General features: G+C 48.7%; 1 protein-coding gene across 8 annotated transcripts in view; it reads right to left on the bottom strand.

The window, feature by feature from the left end:
* The window catches only part of LOC137664745 (electrogenic sodium bicarbonate cotransporter 1), a 140,068-nt gene that overhangs the window by 99,768 nt on the left and 18,861 nt on the right, over positions 1-21,439 (bottom strand). For all 8 annotated transcript variants that reach the window (XM_068403165.1, XM_068403166.1, XM_068403160.1 and 5 more), the window contains one exon: positions 8,601-8,674. In XM_068403165.1, the coding sequence (XP_068259266.1) occupies positions 8,601-8,674 (74 nt within the window). The remainder of the gene's footprint in view (positions 1-8,600; positions 8,675-21,439) is intronic.

The following is a 21,439-nucleotide window of genomic DNA, read 5'->3' as shown; positions in this document are numbered from 1 at the left end:
CACACGCCGAGAGCCCTTAACTCTACCTGGTTTTAAAGGGGCTACACGTGCCAAAGACCTCCTGGGTGGGGTGCTGGCTCTGGCTCTGCAGACCCCAGCGCACAGAAATGACTCTCCCAGTCGTGGTGTTTCACCTAAAAACTTCCCAGGATGATCAGCAAGAGCATCCCTCCCTGGCAGGGTTCAAGGCCAGGTTGGATGGGGCTTGGAGCAACCTGGTCTGGTGGAAGGTGTCCCTGCCCGTGGCAGGGGGTTGGAACTAGATGGGCTTTAAGGTCACAGAATCACAGAATCAAGCAGGTTGGAAGAGCCCTCTGGGATCATCGAGTCCAACCACTGCCCTGACACCACCATGGCAACTAGACCATGGCACTAAGTGCCATGTCCAGGCTTTTCTTAAACACATCCAGAGATGGTGACTTCACCACCTCTCTGGGCAGCCCATTCCAATGTCTAATAACCCCTTCGGAGAAGAAATTCTTCCTGATGTCCAACCTGAACCTCCAACCCAAACCATTCTATGATTAATTGCCGCACAGATGAAAACACAGGCCACGGAAACACCAGGCAAACCAGAATATTTCCAGGGATACATTAGGAAGGTAAATCCCGGGTAGGAGAAAAGGCACAAAAATTCACAAGTGAATTGGTGAACATGGCTGGTTCACGCAGAAGAAACAAGGACCATGGCTCACCACTCCATCCCCACAGGGTTTTCAGAACATCCTGATACTCAAGTGACCGATCAAGCAGGAGGACCACAGAGAAGATGTGCTTCCCTCCAAAGAGAGGGCACCCCACACAACGGGAACAGAGATGGCTCTTTGTGTCGTGGTAATGGTTTTGTTGGTGCAGAAACATGCACAGATGTCCTACAGTGGTGACACCTGGGCACCAAATGACCTCTCTGCAAGAGGTTCCCACAAAGGGAACCCAGGGTTTCTTGAGGGACTGAACGCAGACTGCCACAGGACCAGCGATAGCAGGTGGATGCCTGGAGTTGGACAGAGGGTGCTGGGTAAGAGACTGGCTGGGAGAAGCAAAAGAAATCATGTCTGTATGGAAAAGACCAGAATAAAGTAGCAGAAGTCTGTAACCAGGTAGTTGAAAAAAACTAAGACCAGGAAGGCCCTCAGGCATGAGGACCTTCAGAACAAGGAGTTCACAATGAACTAATTCTTCCATGGTGTGTGGCAGCTGGCCAAAGAAAAGGGAAAGTGTGAACCCATCAGGAGGTGGGACCAAATGCTTGTAAAAGGACAACCATGAGGTTGAGTAGGGGGTTCACAACCTAATAAAGGCCACCAGGAGAACAGCCTGCAACAAGTAAATGGTGAAAGAGAAAAGAGAGGCTCCAAGAGAGCCAAAAGCCAAGCTACTACCCAACTGACAGATGGAATGGGAAGGGACACGATTAGAAACAACAGGGCTCTCTCCACTTCTGCCACCTCTGACAGAGGAACCCTCAATTCATGGCTAAGATGAAAGTATTCAAGAGGACCCAGCATCAACAGTGAAGATGTAGTTCCTTAATCGAGCAGGGAACTTGTCCAAAGATCATTTTACATATTTGTAGTACTGCACTTCACATCTTAATCACAGAATCACAGAATCAACCAGGTTGGAAGAAACCTCTGGGATCATCGAGTCCAACCGTTGCCCTGACACCACCCTGTCAACTAGACCATGGCACTAAGTGCCATGTCCAGGCTTTTCTTAAACACATCTGCAGTCCTTGACTAACACCACCACGCCGGGCAGGGAACTGAGCTGCCTAGGGCAAGACAGCACGTAAATCAGAGATATTTTCTTCTTCTTTTATAACATCAGGCTTCTAGAACGTCAATATTTTCAAAAGGTCAGTTTAATCTTGATGTAAAGTGACCTCTGCAGTCTTTAAAAGGTTCCCACCTAACAACACTACAGTTAGCCAGAAGGAAAGTCTTCCTAGCCACCTGTCTCAACTTCAAACGTACGCTCCCTCGCTCCCCATCGATGACCCAGACTTGAACTGCTGGATTCCTAACAAGATCCAGAGGCCACTCCAGCGAAGCATGTTTAGAAGGTGAGTGCCCTGAAGAACAGGATGGCTCTACAAGACAGAGCTCACAAAGCCAAGTCAAGAATATCTAAACAGAGAAAGAAAATGAAAAAATGAAGTGAGGTCTTCACTTGTCTTCTTGAAGATCCTACTAACCCTGTTGGTTTAGAAGGAGCAGACCAAGTCAGTCACCAAAATCTAGTCTTGGAATGGCTAGGAAAGGACCAGAATACGAAGCCCAGAAGACACACGTTGATGACAGCTCTAAGGTACTGCTCCACGACAGGAAAATATAAGGAAGTTGGCAATGAATTAACGGGTGGACGTTGTTTAGACAGAACAATAAACATGTGTTTGGGGTATTCTCACTGAGCTTTACATAAGCCATTGCGACACTCTTACCCACAACCCCATAAGCTGCTTTTCTTCCTCTCTTCTTCGGAGCTGTGAGAGGTTACAGAAGCCACCGAACCTGTCCTGCTGTGGTCTGATCTCATCTGGCCAGCACTGCTTGGGTTCCACGGAAAGAAAAGGAAGACTTGAAAAATGCACTGCTCTGGGGACCAGGGCAGAGGAGGGGAGCCAGGCCAAGCTCTTTGGATGCATGGTACCTTTGGATTTTCTGGCATCTGACCATAGTTCCTTCAAAATTGTGTCCCCTTCCAAAATGCACCCAACGCCCACCCAAAACAGCCCATCTTGGCTGAAAATCTTGGCGTCGTTTTCCATATTTCCATCTCATTAATTACCACGGCTGATTAAATGAATACCAAGCTGTACCTGGTACTATCAAGTTCATAGATGCAGGTAGGTTTCAGACCACCCTCCAGTACAAGAGCTGTGGTCCTGGGTGCACAGATGGGAGAGGGAAGGACGCTCCTGTGCTCCCTGGCTCCACGAAGGCTGTGACTGGTTGACGTGGCCAAGCTTGAAGGAACCCAACCCTGATATGGGGTCAGGTATCTTCCGCTTCCTGCCCCAATATCTCTCCCTGTTTGCCAAGTGGGTTCTGTCGTTTACCTTCACTACCTCTCCATGCCTTGATTTATGGCATGGAGAACGCCTCAAAAATCTGTCAATTCAGTGAACAGGCAAAAACCATGACGGAGGCTGCTAAATACAGCCAAGGAAGGTACATACAATGGGTGGGAGAAGACCGTTCAACAAGCCTAGACTTGCATCCTAACTGAAATGACCCTGGAGGAGATCAAACCACCCTGTAACCAGCAGGTGAACCACTAAACCACCAGCCTGCACGCACACTGATCACAGAATCAACCAGGTTGGAAGAGACCTCTGGGATCATCGAGTCCAACCATTGCCCTGACACCGCCATGGCAACTAGACCAGGGCACTAAGTGCCACGTCCAGGCTTTTCTTAAACCCCTCCAGAGATGGTGACTCCACCACCTCCCTGGGCAGCCCCTTCCAATGGCTAATAACCCTTTCTGAAAAGAAATTCTTCCTAATGTCCAACCTGAACCTCCCCGGCCCACTGATGCTGGGCAGCGTCTGCAGGAACTGAAGCACAGAAGAAGAAAGGGCTCAAAAAGGGACCTTTCTAGAGGTGTTGTCATTGAGCACACTGAGACAACGGAGGCCCACGCTCCTGGACTGGACTACTGTGCACTCTCTCCTGGCAGGGACCAGCAGCTTCAGGATGGCCCCAGTAACTGAAAACATCCACTCACAGAAGTTGCTCCCATCAAAGGCTGTAAGGTGCCAAGTGAGGGCCACCTTTCTAATGAGCATGGCAAAATTAGCTTCCCCACCAGGTCAGAGAGCTGATGATTGTTTCTAAATCGACCAGAGATGGAAAAAAGCCAGTCGCTGTCAGAATGGCATGGAAACACCTTCCTTCGCTGCCACGTACCTCGCACTCATAGCGTGTGTCAGTGCAAAACTTATCATCGCTCAAAAGAAACCACCACCTTTCCTTCCCCACGGGCAAACCACATCACATATTGACTCAGCTGCTCCTACAACGTTTTCTCGCTTTCTCCTGCGTGCACAGCCAACGTATCACTGCCTTATGTAAAGTCAGTTTATCATCACCCGAACTTGGATTGCAGTTTTTCTCACAGAGCTTGGAGTACGCGGGCATCGACACCTTCTCACGCAACCCCAGCAACTGTAAAGCTAGTGCTGATGTCTGACAACAGAGGACACAGCCTCAAGCTTCGCCAGGGGAGGTTCAGGTTGGACATTAGGAAGCATTTCTTCTCAGCAAGGGTCATTAGCCATTGGAAGGGGCTGCCCAGGGAGGTGGTGGAGTCACCATCTCTGGAGGGGTTTAAGAAAAGCCTGGACATGGCACTTAGTGCCCTGGTCTAGTTGCCATGGTGGTGTCAGGGCAATGGTTGGACTCGACGATCCCAGAGGGCTCTTCCAACCTGATTGATTCTGTGAAATCTTTCATCCAGATACTTCAAAGCTGAGAAGATCCAAACCTTGTTTTTACTAGCTGTGTGGGGCACCTGGAATCTGTGCCTGCCATTCCCAAGCTGTGCCAGCTGCTGTACAGAGAGAGAGCAACAAGGCAGGGCCCGAGGCCTCCTCAGTTTGCTTTTGCACGAGCAAAGCCTGACTCAGTTTTACCAAACTCTATCTCTGCATATAACTTAAAGGTATCAAAGAATATTAATGAAGTACATTCTGTGCTGAGATTTTATCCGATTAATTTTTTAAGCGTATTTATTTCAGAAGCAATTAAAAACCTCTAGCTGATATGGTTATTTCTGAAAATGGAGAAGGTCTGCCTACGGCCAGTGATCAAAACCTGAGGGCAGGGATGAGAGAAGAAAAAGAAAATGAAGTAAATCACAGAATCACAGAACGGTTTGGGTTGGAAGGGACCTTAAAGCCCATCCAGCTCCAACCCCCTGCCACGGGCAGGGACACCTTCCACTAGACCAGGTTGCTCCAAGCCCCATCCAACCTGGCCTTGAACACTGCCAGGGAGGGGGCAGCCACAGCTTGGGTAAATACAGCTCATTTCTCCCACCTTCTGCCTGCTGTTCATAAAGGCAAAGATTTTCACAGTTATCTTTACCCTTTCAACCTCTCTCCTCATTGACCCAACCATCAAGCACTAATCTTAGGCTTATGGCATCACACAGCTTTCTACCAGCAAAATGCAACGGCCCAACAGAGTTGGGAAGGAGGAGGGAAGTGCAAGGAACTTTCTGGAAAAAGTAATTACAGAAAGTTGTTACAGAATCCCTGGCTTATGGTCTTCTACACAGCAAACCTCATAACGATAACAGGATCCATGTTCCAGCAACAAGAGTCATCAGGCTTGGACTCGAGCATCCTCCTCCCCACCACGAAGCCAGGGCGGCAGCGAGCCCGGGGGAAGTTACGCTTCAAGAGCCAAGAATACCTTATCTCAAAGGATAAGGTGGAGCTTGACTTTTCCCCTCTTGCAAAATCGGTTCTGAAGTCATGTGTTTATGTCACACATACCAGCCCTCCTACCAGTGGCATTACAGCAGCGTGTCGTTACCTTCAAGGAAAGGAACGTGCAGCGCTCGGGATGAATGGGAATGGGTTTCTCGCACAGGAGGTTCAGCTCAGGGCAGTGTCTCTTCCTGAGTTCCCCCAAGAAAGCCCACAGTTTCGCACTGGCTGTCCTTCCACGCTCTGAACCAGACCCAGGCAGATCCCTTGTCTCGCACCAACGGAGCCCTCACACTGGATACGGACAGCACGGCGTGAGCTGGAGTGGAATCATTTTCGAATGTCAACAGCTGATATCACCAATAAACCAGCAACACATTCCAGCGTAGGACCAGACTGAGGTGCCGTCTTAGAGCAGCACTAAACCATCTCTAGAGCCAGGCTCAAGGGACATACTTTGGCCAGGTATGTATGGTTTGGACATTAGGAAGAATTTCTTCTCAGCAAGGGTCATTAGCCATTGGAAGGGGCTGCCCAGGGAGGAGGTAGAGTCCCCATCTCTGGAGGAGTTTAAGAAAAGCCTGGACATGGCACTTAGTGCCCTGGTCTAGTTGACATGGTGGTGTCAGGGCAATGGTTGGACTCTATGATCCCAGAGGGCTCTTCCAACCTGGTTGATTCTGTGATTCTATAACTTTATGACATGTGTGCTGTTTCCTCATGAAAATAGGCTAAAAATAAAAACTACCAGAAAAATAAAATACGCCTGGAGGTAACAATTCCACTTGCTTCTTCCTCCACCTACAGAGGATGCAACTACTGTAAGCCTCTTCGAAAAGCAAATTAGAACCATTCCATGAAGGTGGCTGGGAACACTTCAGAGCTAACGCTCTCAGGTCTCCAAATGCTCTCCTCCCTGTAACCACTCCACTCGCAGTGCAGATATCTAGCAGACAGACTTAAAAGCATCTGCACCAAGTGTCAGCCAAAGGTCTTCAACCTGACGTTTTAGCCCTTCCATTGGATCTTAAAGTGAAAGAGGGGAGATTTAGATTAGATATTAGGAAGAAATTCTTTGCTGGGAGGGTGGTCAGACACTGGCTCAGGTTGCCCAGAGAAGCTGTGGCTGCCCCCTCCCTGGCAGTGTTCAAGGCCAGGTTGGATGGGGCTTGGAGCAACCTGGTCTGGTGGAAGGTGTCCCTGCCCGTGGCAGGGGGTTGGAACTAGATGATCTTTAAGGTCCCTTCCAACCCAAACCAGTCTGTAAGTCTACAAATCGTTCTGTACGTATAGACTATGACGGTACATGGGGTGCATGTGTGCATATTAAATACACACATACGTTAAGTGTACTTATACACAGGGTGTGTATCTGTCTAGAGTCAGATGTGGCTGAGGATGTGCATAGAAGCCTTTAGGTTGGAAATCACAGAATCACTGAGGTTGGAAGAGCTCTCTGGGATCATCGAGTCCAACCATTGCCCTGACACCACCATGGCAACTAGACCGTGGCACTAAGTGCCATGTCCAGGCTTTTCTTAACCACCTCCAGAGATGGTGACTCCACCACCTCCCTGGGCAGCCCCTTCCAATGGCTAATGACCCTTGCTGAGAAGAAATGCTTCCTGATGTCCAACCTGAACCTCCCCTGGCGAAGCTAAATCTTCCCCTCCAAGGTAAGATCTCTTCTAAGTGCCAAAGCCTTTAGTGACTATTTGCCCTGTGGTAACACCCCAAATTTGCGAGGGACGCTATGAATTCAAGGCTGTCCCGCTCCAGAAGAGCGGAGTGGCTGAGCAGGAACTCCCCAACCAAATCACACAGACACCACACACACGTCGTGACACTGACAGATGCCACAGCGTCAGCACAGCCGGCGGCTCCTCCTGGGATTTAGCTACATCACTGGCAGCCGCCCGGCGAGAAGCGAGGCGCTGCCTTTAGCACGAACAAGGGAATTAGCTGGTTACACAGCCCCACGTCCCTCCGGAGGCTCACACAAGCAGCCAGGCTTCTCAGAAACCTGTCGTGGGCAATTAAATACTCATTTCACCTCCTCTTCTCCTCACCCCAGCGAGGTGAACTGCAACTGGTCTGCTAGCCCAGTTAAACCAAATCACAGAATCAACCAGGTTGGAAGAGACCTCAGGGATCATCGAGTCCAAATGAGGGTGTCTACACTGGAACATGGAGATTAACACCCCACATCCACAAATACTACTTAAAATGTTACCCACAGCCTTTGCACAGCACCTGCAGGCAGGTAATAAGGACGCTTCCACACTGCTCTTCACACACAATTTGTGTTGTATTCCTGGAGGTTATTTGCTTTCATACTGCTCGATGCTTTACCGCCCATTACCAGTGACAACGACGTGGCTGCAGCCCTACACCTTTCAAAACATTTTAAACCAAAAAGCCACAGGCATTTGTTTGAAAATTAGAATTAAATTTGTTTGAAAGTTCGAATAAAATTATCTATGTAAGTGAAGAGGGGAAGGAGAGCACTGTGAGGTGCAATGCTGGCCTCCCTTTCTAGGTAGAGCACATACCCTATGGTCCTGTCCTCCTTCTCCCCCACTAGTTTATCAAGCACACTGTCAACAAGCAAAAGAGAATTTGCTGCACATAATTCACTCCTATCAGCTTAAGAATTTTCCACAAACAACCTTAAACTGAACTCCTTGAAATTCCTTTTACCTTTGGGATTTCACAACAGTTTTAGTTAGAGGGCAAATAAAACCACTTGGAAGGAGTCTACTCTTTTCCTAAAAAGTGAAGAAACTGTTTGCTCTGTTAAAAAGTCCCTCTTTGAGGGAAAACCCTTCTCTTTATGCCTCCTAAGCTAAAAGGATAACCCAGGTAAACATCCACTCGCTGCCTTACATCCCCCCCGACACCCGGGACAAATTCTGCTGGTTTTTCCAGTTCCTTCTGTGCAAGACACGAGTCGTGGGAAGGGGAAATGTGTGCCAGCAGCATGAAACAGTCACTCCTGAACTGAAAAGAGGATTTCTTTAAAAACTCAGTTTCCCCCTGACCAAGCTTGTGTTTCAGTCAATTTTAGGATTAATTACCAGGCAAAACACAGGCGCCCTTTTTCTCTGTGCTGATCTTATGCACAACACACATCATGAAGGTACCCCCCAAGGTCTCTTACCTTCCACTTCTTCTTCATCGCACACATGTTTAAGGAAGGAAGCCCCTCTATCCAGTACCGCCTCGTCCTCCATCCTATAGTAATAGAAAAGAAAAAAGGAATGCTCAGACTTCTCCCGCAGCGAGCTGGTTGAAGCAGCCCAGGTCCTGGGCAGGTTAACTTGCAAGCTGTTGTCCATGTTCCTGGGGGCACTCCTGTCCTCCTCCCAGTGCCTGCTCTTCCTTCACAGAGCTCCTTTCAGCTGGCATTTGGTTTAAGCTGGCCTCGCGTCGCTCGAGTTCTAACCTTGAGAGGACATCGGTGGTGCCGGGTGTGAGAAAGGTAATCCCGGGTAGAAGTCTTTGGGGTTTTTTCCTGTTTCTTTTTCTTTTTTCCCTCTCCTCCTTTTTCCTTTTTTCTAAAAAGGACATAGAGACACGCAGGCAAGTGTGGGACTGTCTACGCAATAGCCAAGAGATTAGGGGACTCCAGTTTAAAGTTCTTCTAGAAGATCTCAGCCACAGAGCCACCAAACAGGGGCAAGCACACACGCTACACGCAGACCCACGGAGGCCAGCCTGCAGCCAGCCCCTTAATTCCAGCAAAGCACCCTGGCTGCTGGGAGGCCAGCTCTGTCACGTGTCGGCCTCGCAGCAACCTGACAGACGAGGATTACCCAGGCAGCCAGAGCATCGCCGCAGCCACTGACGTGTGTCACCCGTTCATTCATCCCTTTGGGGACGGGGTTTAGCAGTCGCCTTCTCTCCCCTCCCCTTTTCTCTCCATCCCTTTGGTGTTTCTCTGGATAGAAGAGACCGCTAATTCTACACCTCCGCCACACAAATCCTCCCGTGGTGCTGCCCAGGGCTGTATTTCACCCACTAAATCAGACCTTGCACGCTCTCCACGGCTTCATCTGCAAACTCACTTGTGTAAAAAGGCTAAAATAATAAAGAAAAAAATCTAGCTACATTAAATAATCTCCTTTCATATCGCTTAGAGGCTGAGCACACGTTTGCTGCTCGCTGCTGGACAGTCCCTGCGGAAGCTTTGTGTCTTAATACAACTGGAGACCGAGCTGGTAACCTGTTCTACCAACAGCAAGGAACAGGCACCAGCAAAACCCAACACCTTCTCCTTGTATTCCCTAGATGGGATGGGGACAACCTCAGTCCTTTCTTCGCACCTTCTTCCCATCCACATCGCTTCCCCTGGGGACCCCGCAGGATCCCCCAAGCGCAGCAGCAGCGAACCCTTAACGGAGTTTTCTAAGGGCACTTTCAAATTGGGGAGAGTATAAAAACTGTTTTTATTTTCTCCCCCAAAGCAGCACAGTAGCTCCTCGCTATAAACCCAGCTGAAAACATCTGGAACGGACGGGGCTGCATTTCCAGACTGAACACAAACCGCACGTGCTTTATTACTCCGTAAAGTCTGTTTCACAGTTTCACAGACAAGGGGGGAGAGAAAAGGGGGGGGAGAGAGAAAAGGGGGGGAGAGAGAAAAGGGGGGGAGAGAGAAAAGGGGGGGAGAGAGAAAAGGGGGGGAGAGAGAAAAGGGGGGGGGAGAGAAAAGGGGGGGGGGGAGAAAAGGGGGGGGAGAAAAGGGGGGGGGGAGAAAAGGGGGGGAGAGAGAAAAGGGGGGGAGAGAGAAAAGGGGGGGGAGAGAGAAAAGGGGGGGAGAGAGAAAAGGGGGGGGAGAGAGAAAAGGGGGGGAGAGAAAAGGGGGGGGAGAGAAAAGGGGGGGGAGAGAAAAGGGGGGAGAGAGAAAAGGGGGGAGAGAGAAAGGGGGGGAGAGAGAAAAGGGGGGGAGAGAGAAAAGGGGGGGGAGAGAGAAAGGGGGGGGAGAGAGAAGGGGGGGAGAGAGAAAGGGGGGGAGAGAGAAAGGGGGGGGAGAGAGAAAAGGGGGGGAGAGAAAAGGGGGGGGAGAGAGAAAGGGGGGGGAGAGAGAAAAGGGGGGAGAGAGAAAAGGGGGGAGAGAGAAAAGGGGGGAGAGAGAAAAGGGGGGAGCAATTTCCACACCTTCCCTCCCTCGCACCAGCCCATGGCACCCAAGGGCCACGCTCCCCAGCCGCAGAGGGTGGGCTATCGGCTGGCGGCACATGGCCAGCCCGACGCCTTCCCGGATCCGAAGGAGCCGGGGGTTTAACGGGCCAGGAATAGAGCTCGGGCCGCCCGGGCACGGGGCCCCGTCTCTAATCCGCAGGAGTTTAGCGATTAGACTTCCCCCAAGCGCCGCCTCCCTCCGCTCGGGGCTTTTCTGCCCTCCTCAGATTGCCGCAGGATTTCTTCAGGCCAAAATCGAGCGAGAAAAACATCCTTTATGAATTTGCCCCAGGGAAATAGTTGGGACCCCTGGAATTTTTCAAATAACATGTAAATGGAAGTTGCAGAAATTAAAACAAACAAAACACGTGAAACAACAGGAAAATCATCACTTGGGTCTTCAGGGGAAAGCTGGTAGAGTCCTACTAGTGAAGCACCGCTGCAAGAAAAGGTATTTTCACCATCCCATGGAAGAGACCCATATATTGGATAGAAGAAAGGGTGGACATTTTTTTAGGGCTTCTGGGAGTCGGCCTCTTCTCCCAGGCAACCAGCGATAGGACAAGAGGACACAGCCTCAAGCTTCGCCAGGGGAGGGTCAGGTTGGACATTAGGAAGCATTTCTTCTCAGCAAGGGTCATTAGCCATTGGAAGGGGCTGCCCAGGGAGGTGGGGGAGTCACCATCTCTGGAGGGGTTTAAGACAAGGCTGGACATGGCACTTAGTGCCATGGTCTAGTTGCCATGGTGGTGTCAGGGCAATGGTTGGACTCCATGAGCCCAGAGGTCTCTTCACTCACACCTACAGCTCACAGAAACACTCTGCCAGGCTACTCAGAAAGAACAAGACCGATTTAATACTAACAGGGATCCCAGACTTCATAACTGAGAGAAAAGTCAGTATAAAATGAGCAAAAACGAAGGAAATGAAATAGCACAGAGGAGAAAAGAAGATGCGAAGTCTGTTCTCCAGCGAGCAGAGCGCACCCTGAGAGATGAGCAAGCATGTCTGCCTCTGGGCTCCGGGGCACTTCTGAGGTAAGAGCATTTCTGAGCACGCAGCAAACCTGATTTGGGTTTAAAACCAAGTTGTGATAGGCTAAAAAAGTTACTTAAAACTCCTTGTCTCCTTCCCCTTGGCTACACCCCTCCAACAGCCTCTGCTTTGCTCATCACATGATAAATTATAGAATCATGGACTGGTTTGGAAGGGACCTTAAAGTCCATCTAGTTCCAACCCCCTGCCACGGGCAGGGACACCTTCCACCAGACCAGGTTGCTCCAAGCCCCATCCAGCCTGGCCTTGAACACTGCCAGGGAGGGGGCAGCCACAGCTTCTCCGGGCAACCTGGGCCAGGGTCTCACCACCCTCACAGTAAGGAATTTCTTCCTAATATCTCATCTAAATCTCCTCTCTCTCAGTTTAAAACCATAATTCTTCCTGCAGGTCTCCTTACGATAGCACTCAACACTTGCACCACCTCTTCAAAGCAGTGTAAAGCAGTGAGTAACCTCAGTTTTGCTGGGAGATGGATGAGGTGCTGCCACCGCCCGGTTGTGCCACCAGGACCTTCCCAGGAGAGCAGCGCTTTTCCTAACGGTCTGATTTATGGCAGAGGGAGAGGGACACCAGCATGGGGCACAAAGAAAGCAGAAGGGTTGATGTGAGATACGACTCGCTCGAGCAAATAAACGTGTCATAGAGCTGGGGAGCAAGAAACCAGAGTTATCACTTGCTGATAAGCTTTTACGATTCTTACCTCTTCTGCAATCAGGAAGAACCTCCAGCAAACTATGGACTGAACAAAGGAAAACCACCCCCAGAGCCAGCTGTGTAAACTTGTCCCCCTCACCATTGACCCCCAGACACAACAGGGGGACACTGCCCAGCACACAAGTCATTTTTCCTCTTAGAGGCTGAAGCAGTTTCCAGCTGAGGAGACTCCACAGCTCCCTGCAGAGCAGACAACTGCCTCTGACAGCCAGACCTGCTTGGATGCTCCAAGAAGCTTGGAGCTCCTGGACGTCTGCAATCCCTCCCTGCGCCGCTAAGAACAAATCCAGAGTGACCCACGCTGGCATGCAGAGTCCTTCACAGGACTACTTGTGACAAGCCACATCATGCACCCTTCAACAACAGATGGAACAACGCAACCATAGAATCACAGAAGGGTTTGGGTTGGAAGGGACCTTAAAGCCCATCTAGTTCCAACCCCCCTGCCATGGGCAGGGACACCTTCCACCAGACCAGGTTGCTCAGAGCCCCATCCAACCTGGCCTTGAGCAACCTGGTCTAGTGAAAGGTGTCCCCATTAGACTCATGGAGATGGGATGTGCTGGGTCTGGACCCAAGCAGAGAGAAGAGCCACCAAAGGCTTCCCTGCCAGTGATAACTGGTGCCTTCACCAAGCCACCCAAGTTAGATACCCAACGTGTGTGTGTGTCCATGCAAAGGTAATGAGCCAAGAAGCTGAACAAGCTGCTTCTGTCAACAGGCCGTGGAGGGACAGAGATAATATTCTTTCTTTTCTCTGCAACCTGTGAAGCATTCAGACACTGCGATGACAGCGGCCAAGTAAACAGGAAACTAGGAAGGAGACTCGGTCCCAACTGATGCTCTCACAGCCCGTACGCAAACGCTTGAATAAACAGACCTAATAGACCAATTCCTTTTTCGGGGCTAGATGGCTTTTGTTTTTCTCACATACTCGCATATGGGCTCTATCCCACAGAAAAATGAGCTGCTGACTCTCCTCAGCACGGGCTGGTTGATGCACTTTTCGAACACGCTGCCAAATTTTTCTTGGATGCGTTTTCCCCCGTCAGCTCTAAACCAGCGTTTATTTACGTGCTTTCTCAGCAAAAGGAGCAGAGGAGGACAGAAGCCTCTCCTTTTGCAGGGAGAATTTGTGCTGTAGTATTTTTAAATCCAAACGTAAACCCAGCTTCTTTTAAAATAACTCGTGATAATCAACAGGGAACTAAGCCCCAAGACAAAACTTTGCTCGATGCAGTAAGACTCGTCTCGGCTCTTCCCTCTCCTGCAGACCTCTGGTCTGAAGGGAGAGGGACTTTTACTGGTTTTGGTTTTTAATAAACTCCCAATTAAGTCATCTCGTTGTTACGTGAAATGTTTCACTCTACAGAGGTGTTCTCAGGGATTGAAATTAAGTCCATTATAGGATTTAAATACCAGTCTCAGTTCTTGACTAAATCCTGTTTTCAGAAACTCTTACGGACTGGAACGTCAAGAACTTTAAAGGTTTATCTCAGCTCACAGGTGAAGCCTCTGAGAGCACCTTCCTGAAACCAAGGTAAGAATTATTTACATTTATTTGGGCAAAATAAGTTCTATTATTTGGATTTCAATCTCAGGCAACTTGGGGAGAACTCTTCAACCTAGAAACATCCCAAAAATGAAATAACTACTAGGAAAAATAATGAAGAGTGAATTAAGTTGAAGCTTTCTTCTGTACAAACAAGAAACATGATCAACACCCAGGGAAACGCAAGGGGGGATACTGGCGCTGGAGCCTGGGGTAGGTGGAGAGGTTAAAGCCATTGTTTTATGATGTTTAGATTGCTCACCATAAAATGACACAACCCTACATAAAGTCAGCTGCCTGTTTGCTTTCATTTCCTTCTCTTACAGGAAACCATGGAGCTCTAACTGGAGACACACCACCAAGGAGACGTCCACAATTCCTTCAAGCTGAATTTGGAGCTGGTAGCATCCCAGGTAAAGCCCTCTCCTGCAGCATGGGGTGAACCTCTGCAGCTGAGCACCTGGTTCCTCACACCTTTCACCTACGTCCGCTCTATTTAACGTAGCTACAGCCAGGAGAGGGTTCAGAGACACCCTGACAGGAATTAAAGATTGCACTTACGTGGGAGCTTTATGGGATGAGCCAGTCAAGAGGAAGAAGTGATTTGGGACTGCAAATATTATGAATCCATCTGTTTGAGGCTAAGATAAACCAGGTGTTTTTGCAGCTTCATTTTCTGCAAAGCATGAACTATAAATCACAAAAACATTTTCTCTAGAGGCAGAATGGTGTCAGGTCTTAAACCCACAGTAGTGGATTTCCCTAAAAATTATTATTTCAAGACAGCCTGCAACATCTGATTTTTTTTTCGCCATTTATTACCGTGACAATGTCACGTCCCCCAATATTTTTGTTACAGTTTCATGTTTTATAGGCAACTTCTTACCTGACCATGTCTTACACAAATTGTTTTTCAGTTTTGCACACTAATGGCAAAAAGAAGTTCAATTTTGGCATCAAAAAGTTCCTAAAATCCCCGACCTGCTTCAAAACATTTGCTTGGGAAAAAAAGGGTTAGCAAACTTAGGAGTAGTTCAAAAATGGGAGAGCGGCAGGAGAAGAGGGCATGTTTGAGGAGAGGACTACACAAGAAGGCTAACACAAAAAGATGGCTACGAGACATATAGGGATGTTTGCCCTACTTGAAGAACATCAGGTAGTGTACAACAGATTTACTATCTAGTGCATGACTTGGGGCTCAACAAACCTTAGATGAAACCGCTCCACAAGGCTGATTTATGAGAGCGTTTTCACGTGCTCTCCAACCAAACCCGTGTCTATTTTAATCCTGGTTTATTCAAGTAGTTGCTCTTTGCTCAAGCCTCGTCTAAGAGCTCTTTTGGAGCAATCTGTGCCCAAGTGTGTCGTGTCATAAGACCAGGTATCATGGACTAAGAACCACCCAGGATATCACAAGCGTGTATTTGACATCAGCTGTGGGTTCCTGAAGGTATGTATTTAAGATGCTCTGAATTTTAGATGGAAACTACCACAGAGCGGAGAAAAAGGCTGCTTTCCTCCGAGTATGAAGTGTCTGTGGCTGGTTCCCTCTTGTAGCAAACCAGATATGAAAGCTGCATGCTTTTATTCAGCCCTGTAAACGTGAAGACACCCTTTGATCCAGGATTGCTGTGCCATCAGCTTGGGATAAATCAAAATATAATACTTGGCATCTGTGTACCTCCTTGAATGTTTTTTTCTTGCTTACAAGACTCACTTGTCTGGGCTTGGCAGAGGATCTGGTTGGTGAATTTTGTTTTTCAAATGCTATTGCTCAGCATTAGCACTAAGTATGCCTCCACAGAATCTATTTTCCTGGTGATTCCCCATGCTTATGGTTGAAACCACATCCAGGGAATGTGAAATGGCAAAAGCTGGGAAGGAATAATGTGGAAAATAGTGAAATATTGCATTTGGTTTCACGAGTGTCCAGTTCTGAAGACAAAAATACCTTACCCAGTTAGAGGTTGCATTTTTGTTATGTGATTTAACAGTAAGACAAGTAAGATCATTTAATTTCTTTACTTGATTTGTTTTCAGATGCAGAATTAATTTGTGCATTTCAAATATTTCACAGAATCACAGAAACCACCAGGTTGGAAGAGACCTCTGGGCTCATCGAGTCCAACCATTGCCCTGACACCACCCTGGCAACTAGACCAGGGCACTAAGTGCCATGTCCAGGCTTTTCTTAAACACCTCCAGAGATGGTGACTCCACCACCTCCCTGGGCAGCCCATGCCAATGTCTAATAACCCTTTCTGAAAAGAAATTCTTCCTAATGTCCTGATGTTCTTCATCCCTGCTTGTCTGCAGATGGTACATTACAACCAACTGGTGTTTCCAGTCATTCCAGAGTACAAACAGTCCCATTAACAGAGCGACATTGACATCAACTCATGACTCTAAAATGGGTGCAAGACTTTAAAAGCACGTAATAAGGGATCTGCATACATAATCGTACACAGATATATAAACCTAGACAACAGAACAGCAGCTGTGGGAGATCTTCCCAGCATCTGTGGGATATTGCCCACCCCATATGTCTCCAAAAGCAAGGTAGGGCAGCTCAGACCTGCCACAGCAATTCCTACCTACAGACGAGGGTGTCCAAGCGGGCGCCTCAGCCTTGGAGCCTGCCTTTTGAGAGGAAAAGGTTATCTGCGGTGGGAGTTGCTCGGTTCCAGCCTGTTTCCCACTCGGCAGAAGAATGGGCAGTGTGTACAATGCGGGGTGGGGCGGCACCGGGAACCCAGAGCTGGTTTTCTCCAGGGAAAACAATCCAGCGCTCTCCTTCCCAGCAAGCAGCTCCCGTACTCATCCTCCTGTGCGACTGTTTGGGGGGGAAAGTCTCTTCTCCCCAGCAATAACCCCCAGCACACAAAATACCCCCATTAACACAAGCTTGTATCTTAATTTTACTTCTGTAATCGCAGTTTGGAACTTCTCCCCTCCTTCAGGCTTCCTACTTTCACATGCACAGCTCCTAGAGCTGCACCTTTTCCTCCTCACCACCTTCCCAAGCATCTCCAAGATGCTGAAGTCATTCTAAAAGCACCACAAAACTCCAGACCACCGACACCAACATCGGGGCTGAACCAGGCCAGGCCCCAGCCAAGCACGCTGGCTTCATGCTTTCTGCTGGGAGGATGGACAACACCTGAGCAGCACCAAGAGGCAGAGAGCCTGGTCCCACAAAACGTTTGGGACACATCTGAAGCAGCCAAGGGAGCTAACGCGCTTTTAGCACTTCACAGAGCGCAGTCACAGCATTTCTGATCCAACTCTCAGCGTTCTGAAGTGATAATCGGGTTCCCAACATGGTGGTTTCAAAATCATAATCCAGCATAAAGGGTATTTTTAACACGGATGATTTCAGTAATCTGCTCCAACACAATCATCCCCGGCCCATGTGGCACAGCTGAGCAGCCCCAAACGGCGTTAGACGAGCAGGAACTTCTTGAGGTGTGCTCATCACCAAAATCCTCGTGCAACTACAGCGTGTGCTGTCCAGCTACAGACTGAGACCTGGAAAAAGCGCATGACTGAGTACCACAAGCACTGGTGAGGCCACACCTTGAATCCTGTGTCCAGTTCTGGGCCCCACACTTCGAGAGAGATGTTGAGGTGTTGGAGCGAGTCCAGAGGAGGGCGACCAAGCTGGGGAAGGGTCTGGAGGGTCTGACATACGAGGAACGGCTGAGGGAGCTGGGGTTGTTTAGCCTGGAGAAGAGGAGGCTCAGAGGTGACCTTATTGCAGTCTACAACTACCTGAAGGGAGGTTGTAGTGCAGTGGGAGTCGGCCTCTTCTCCTGGGCAGCTAGCAATAGGACAAGAGGACACAGCCTCAAGCTCCACCAGGGGAGGTTCAGGTTGGACATTAGGAAGCATTTCGTCTCAGAAAGGGTCACTAGCCATTGGAAGGGGCTGCCCAGGGAGGTGGTGGAGTCACCATCTCTGGAGGGGTTTAAGAAAAGCCTGGACATGGCACTTAGTGCCCTGGTCTAGTTGCCAGGGTGGTGTCAGGGCAATGGTTGGACTCGATGAGCCCAGAGGGCTCTTCCAACCTGATTGATTCTGTGAGTATGTCAAGGGTTTTATTTGGTTTCTAAAGAGTAGAGGCCTGGTGAGGAGGGGGAGAAGGAAAAGAAAAGAGAGACTCAATCTCTGCAGACTTCACCTGGTTACTAGACAAAAGTCCCTGTAAGATTATGTGATTTGTACAAGTTAGAAGACAAGTTACTCAAAGGCAATAAGGGATGTGATACTATGAGAGACCACATCAAAAGGAGCGTGATCAGAGCACACAGCTGTAAAACTAAGACACAAGAGGCAAAGTCACCCAGTCCAGGTGTCAGCATACACACACAATCCAGGCCTCATCCTCCCTTGAGTGGCGACTGCTTGTCCAGAAGACAAGAGCGACTGTTCCCCAGGGGAGATGAGACAAAATCTCTTCTGAAGAAGGTCACTGGCATCGGTCCGAGTGCAGCATAAAGTGCTAATTTAATAACAGTCAATCAAACCTAAAGCAGATCTGATAGCCAGAAATGCAAACAGACAATTTTCAAACTAAACAGCTTTTTTTTTTGCCTCCACCAGCTGCACTGGGAGGGGGAAAAAACCCACCAAAACAAAACCCTAAAACACAAACCAGTGCAAGTTTACTGAAGATGAAGAAACAACATTTCCAGAGAGGGGAGAGAAATGCAAAACCAAGTTATTTTAAAGCCATCTGAGAATAAACTGAAATAAAGAAGAATTTCATCACTTCCACCAATTTAAGCTCCAGTAAGAACAACAGAAATAAGTAAGTCATGGCCCCACCAAGCCAGGGAGCCATTCTGCCTCTCAAGGGTGCCAAGTGCTTGGCTAAACACCGATTGTGCCAGCACAAGCCCCAGAACCCAAAGAATCATAGAATGGTTTGGGTTGGAAGGGACCTTAAAGCCCATCTAGTTCCAACCCCCTGCCACGGGCAAGGACACCTTCCACCAGACCAGGTTGCTCCAAGCCCCATCCAACCTGGCCTTGAACACTGCCAGGGAGGGGGCAGCCACAGCTTCTCTGGGCAACCTGGGCCAGGGTCTCACCACCCTCACAGCAAAGAATTTCTTCCTAATATCTCATCTCAATCTCCCCTCTTTCAGTTTAAAACCGTTACCCCTCATCCCATCACTCCATGCCCTTGTCCAAAGCCCCTCTCCAGCTTTCCTGCAGCCCCTCTAGGTACAACGTTTGATCCCTGGCTATCGCTAACACTCACACGCAGGGAAACTTTTCTGCTACTCAAAATTCCACATGATGTCAGAGGAGCAGGTTCATACGTGGTTTTGCCAACATTACCAAAGAAAAGAGCTGTCTCAGAGCACCAACGGCCACTGGGATAAAAGGTGGGATCCAAAGGAACCTCACTGCCATGACCACCAGCTTCATCCACACATTCACTCCCGTGACAGCACCAGCAAAGAAAGCACACGGGGGTTTGTACACTTCTCTAAAGCTCCCTGCAGTGGGCAAGAGGGAACTGGTCATGGGGCAAAGCACTACCTGCGGGCACCCCTTGCCCTTCCACGTGCTCAGCTGATAGAGCATCGCGGCGACCTACCTACTGCCTTGACTTCCAAGCGTGGTGCCAGCAAAGAGCAGACCAAGCCCGTGATCTTTAAACTCGGACCTGCAGACTATCAATTAGCCATTAATAAGGGTTTGGCCCAGACCAGGCGGGGGCACATGATGGTGTTTTTGCTGCATTAGTCAGTGGACAAAGCGATACGGGTTCTTTCGCCACCAGGACACCAACTTAAACAGGGGGAACATGACACAGCATAAAAGCAGAGTGATCTAAGCAGACAACGCATGATCCTGCATAAAGTCAATCCATTTAGAGATGTTAAACTCACTTTACCAGCAAAATGAGTTGCTACTGGATTGGCATTTCGCTTCACGGGAGAGTCATGTTCTTAATTTGGTTCTGAGTGCCCTAAAGCTGGGTTGACTGTATCCTCCAACCGCAGCCAAGAGCGCAGAACTGAACTGCTGAGCAGGCAGCTCCCAAGTTTGAACAAGACTGTCCTCTAGATGACATCCATTTAAGGGCAGCCCAAAATAGACTTACTCATATCAGCCTAAAACAAGCCTGAGAACAACACAATAACCCGAGAGCTGAAAAGTAGCTTCTTGCCAGAAAGTGCTCGTAGCTACTTCTTCCAAACGCCTTTCTAGTGACCCACCGCCACAAAAGAACAACTGGTGGGGAAAAACTGGCAGCAGCACAGCGATGCTGATGAGCTGCACTGTTACAGGAGGTCCTGGGTCCTCCAAAGTAACCTAAAAACTAGTGTAATGGATAATGAGCTTGTCCAGAAGACCAAGCAGACTTCTGGAAGAGAAGAGAAAATGGGACTTTCAGATAATGTCTGAAAAACTTCATCTGCTCTAGGAATGGGCTTTGAAAAAATCATTCTTCTGGATAGAGACAGCCTAAAAAAGTAAGACCACTTGCATCTTCCTTTCCCAAACGAAGGCTATGCATGTTACTCAGACTCCTGTAGCACTTTTACAGCCACTCAAGCAAGTTTGTCACCAGAATGAGTTCCTCTCCATCAGTGGCTGGCTCCTTCTGACTCCAGTAACTCAACCGAGCACTAGTCCATAAACACGAACTTCCCAGACATCCCTAAAATGTCCTCTTCAGCGAGGAGAGACTTCCCACACTCCTGTGCAACTCAGCCCTTTGTCAAGGAGGGTTTCAAGCCACGGCATTTTAACATCAGCAAGATAACAAAATACTTTGTAGCTCACTCATTCTCTTTGCTCTTCTTCCTGAACTCCATAAAGTACGAACTCCTACTTCTCTTTGGGGAGAAACCACAGAAAAGCAACTTTAACTAGCAAGCTCCATTCCAGAAGAAGCTACAACAGTGGCCAGCTCCAGCTAATTTTCAACAGAGTTTGGATATGAAACTGCCTTTTGTCCTCTTGGTGATAAGGGCCTCAGTAAGCAAAGGAGATAAGAGGTGCTCCTCGGTGACTCCCAGTCACACGCGTCTTAACCATCAAGCACCTTCTTAAACACAGGGTACAACCACCTACCGCTGAACCCAGCTCGTAAATCTTCACGTAATCACCAATTTCTTGGAGATACCTGTTAACAAAGAGCAGCTTTATGCCCAGCACCTAATTGCAACATGGCTGTGTAAAGGTAAAAGGAAAAGAGTCTACGGGAATATGAAATCCCAGTTATCTGCACCCATTATCTTGCATTTTTTTTTATTGCTAAGTGGAATGACTGGTCTGGGAACAGAGCCAGAACAGTTGGGCTGATACCACAGTTCAAGACTTCATAGACATTACTGAGAATTTCAAATTAAAGGTCATATCCAGAAGCGTTTGTGAAAAACCCTAGGTCCCTTCCCCGAGTTACAAGTCAAGGCTCCCCAGAAAATACGAAGCTGTTTGTAACCCAAGGCATTATTGTTGTCCCAGAA

Source organism: Nyctibius grandis, chromosome 6 (assembly GCF_013368605.1).
Source record: "Nyctibius grandis isolate bNycGra1 chromosome 6, bNycGra1.pri, whole genome shotgun sequence".
Classification (NCBI taxonomy): domain Eukaryota; kingdom Metazoa; phylum Chordata; class Aves; order Nyctibiiformes; family Nyctibiidae; genus Nyctibius; species Nyctibius grandis.
The sequence above is the reverse complement of the archived record's forward strand: the minus strand, read 5'-3'. Positions and strand labels throughout refer to the sequence as shown.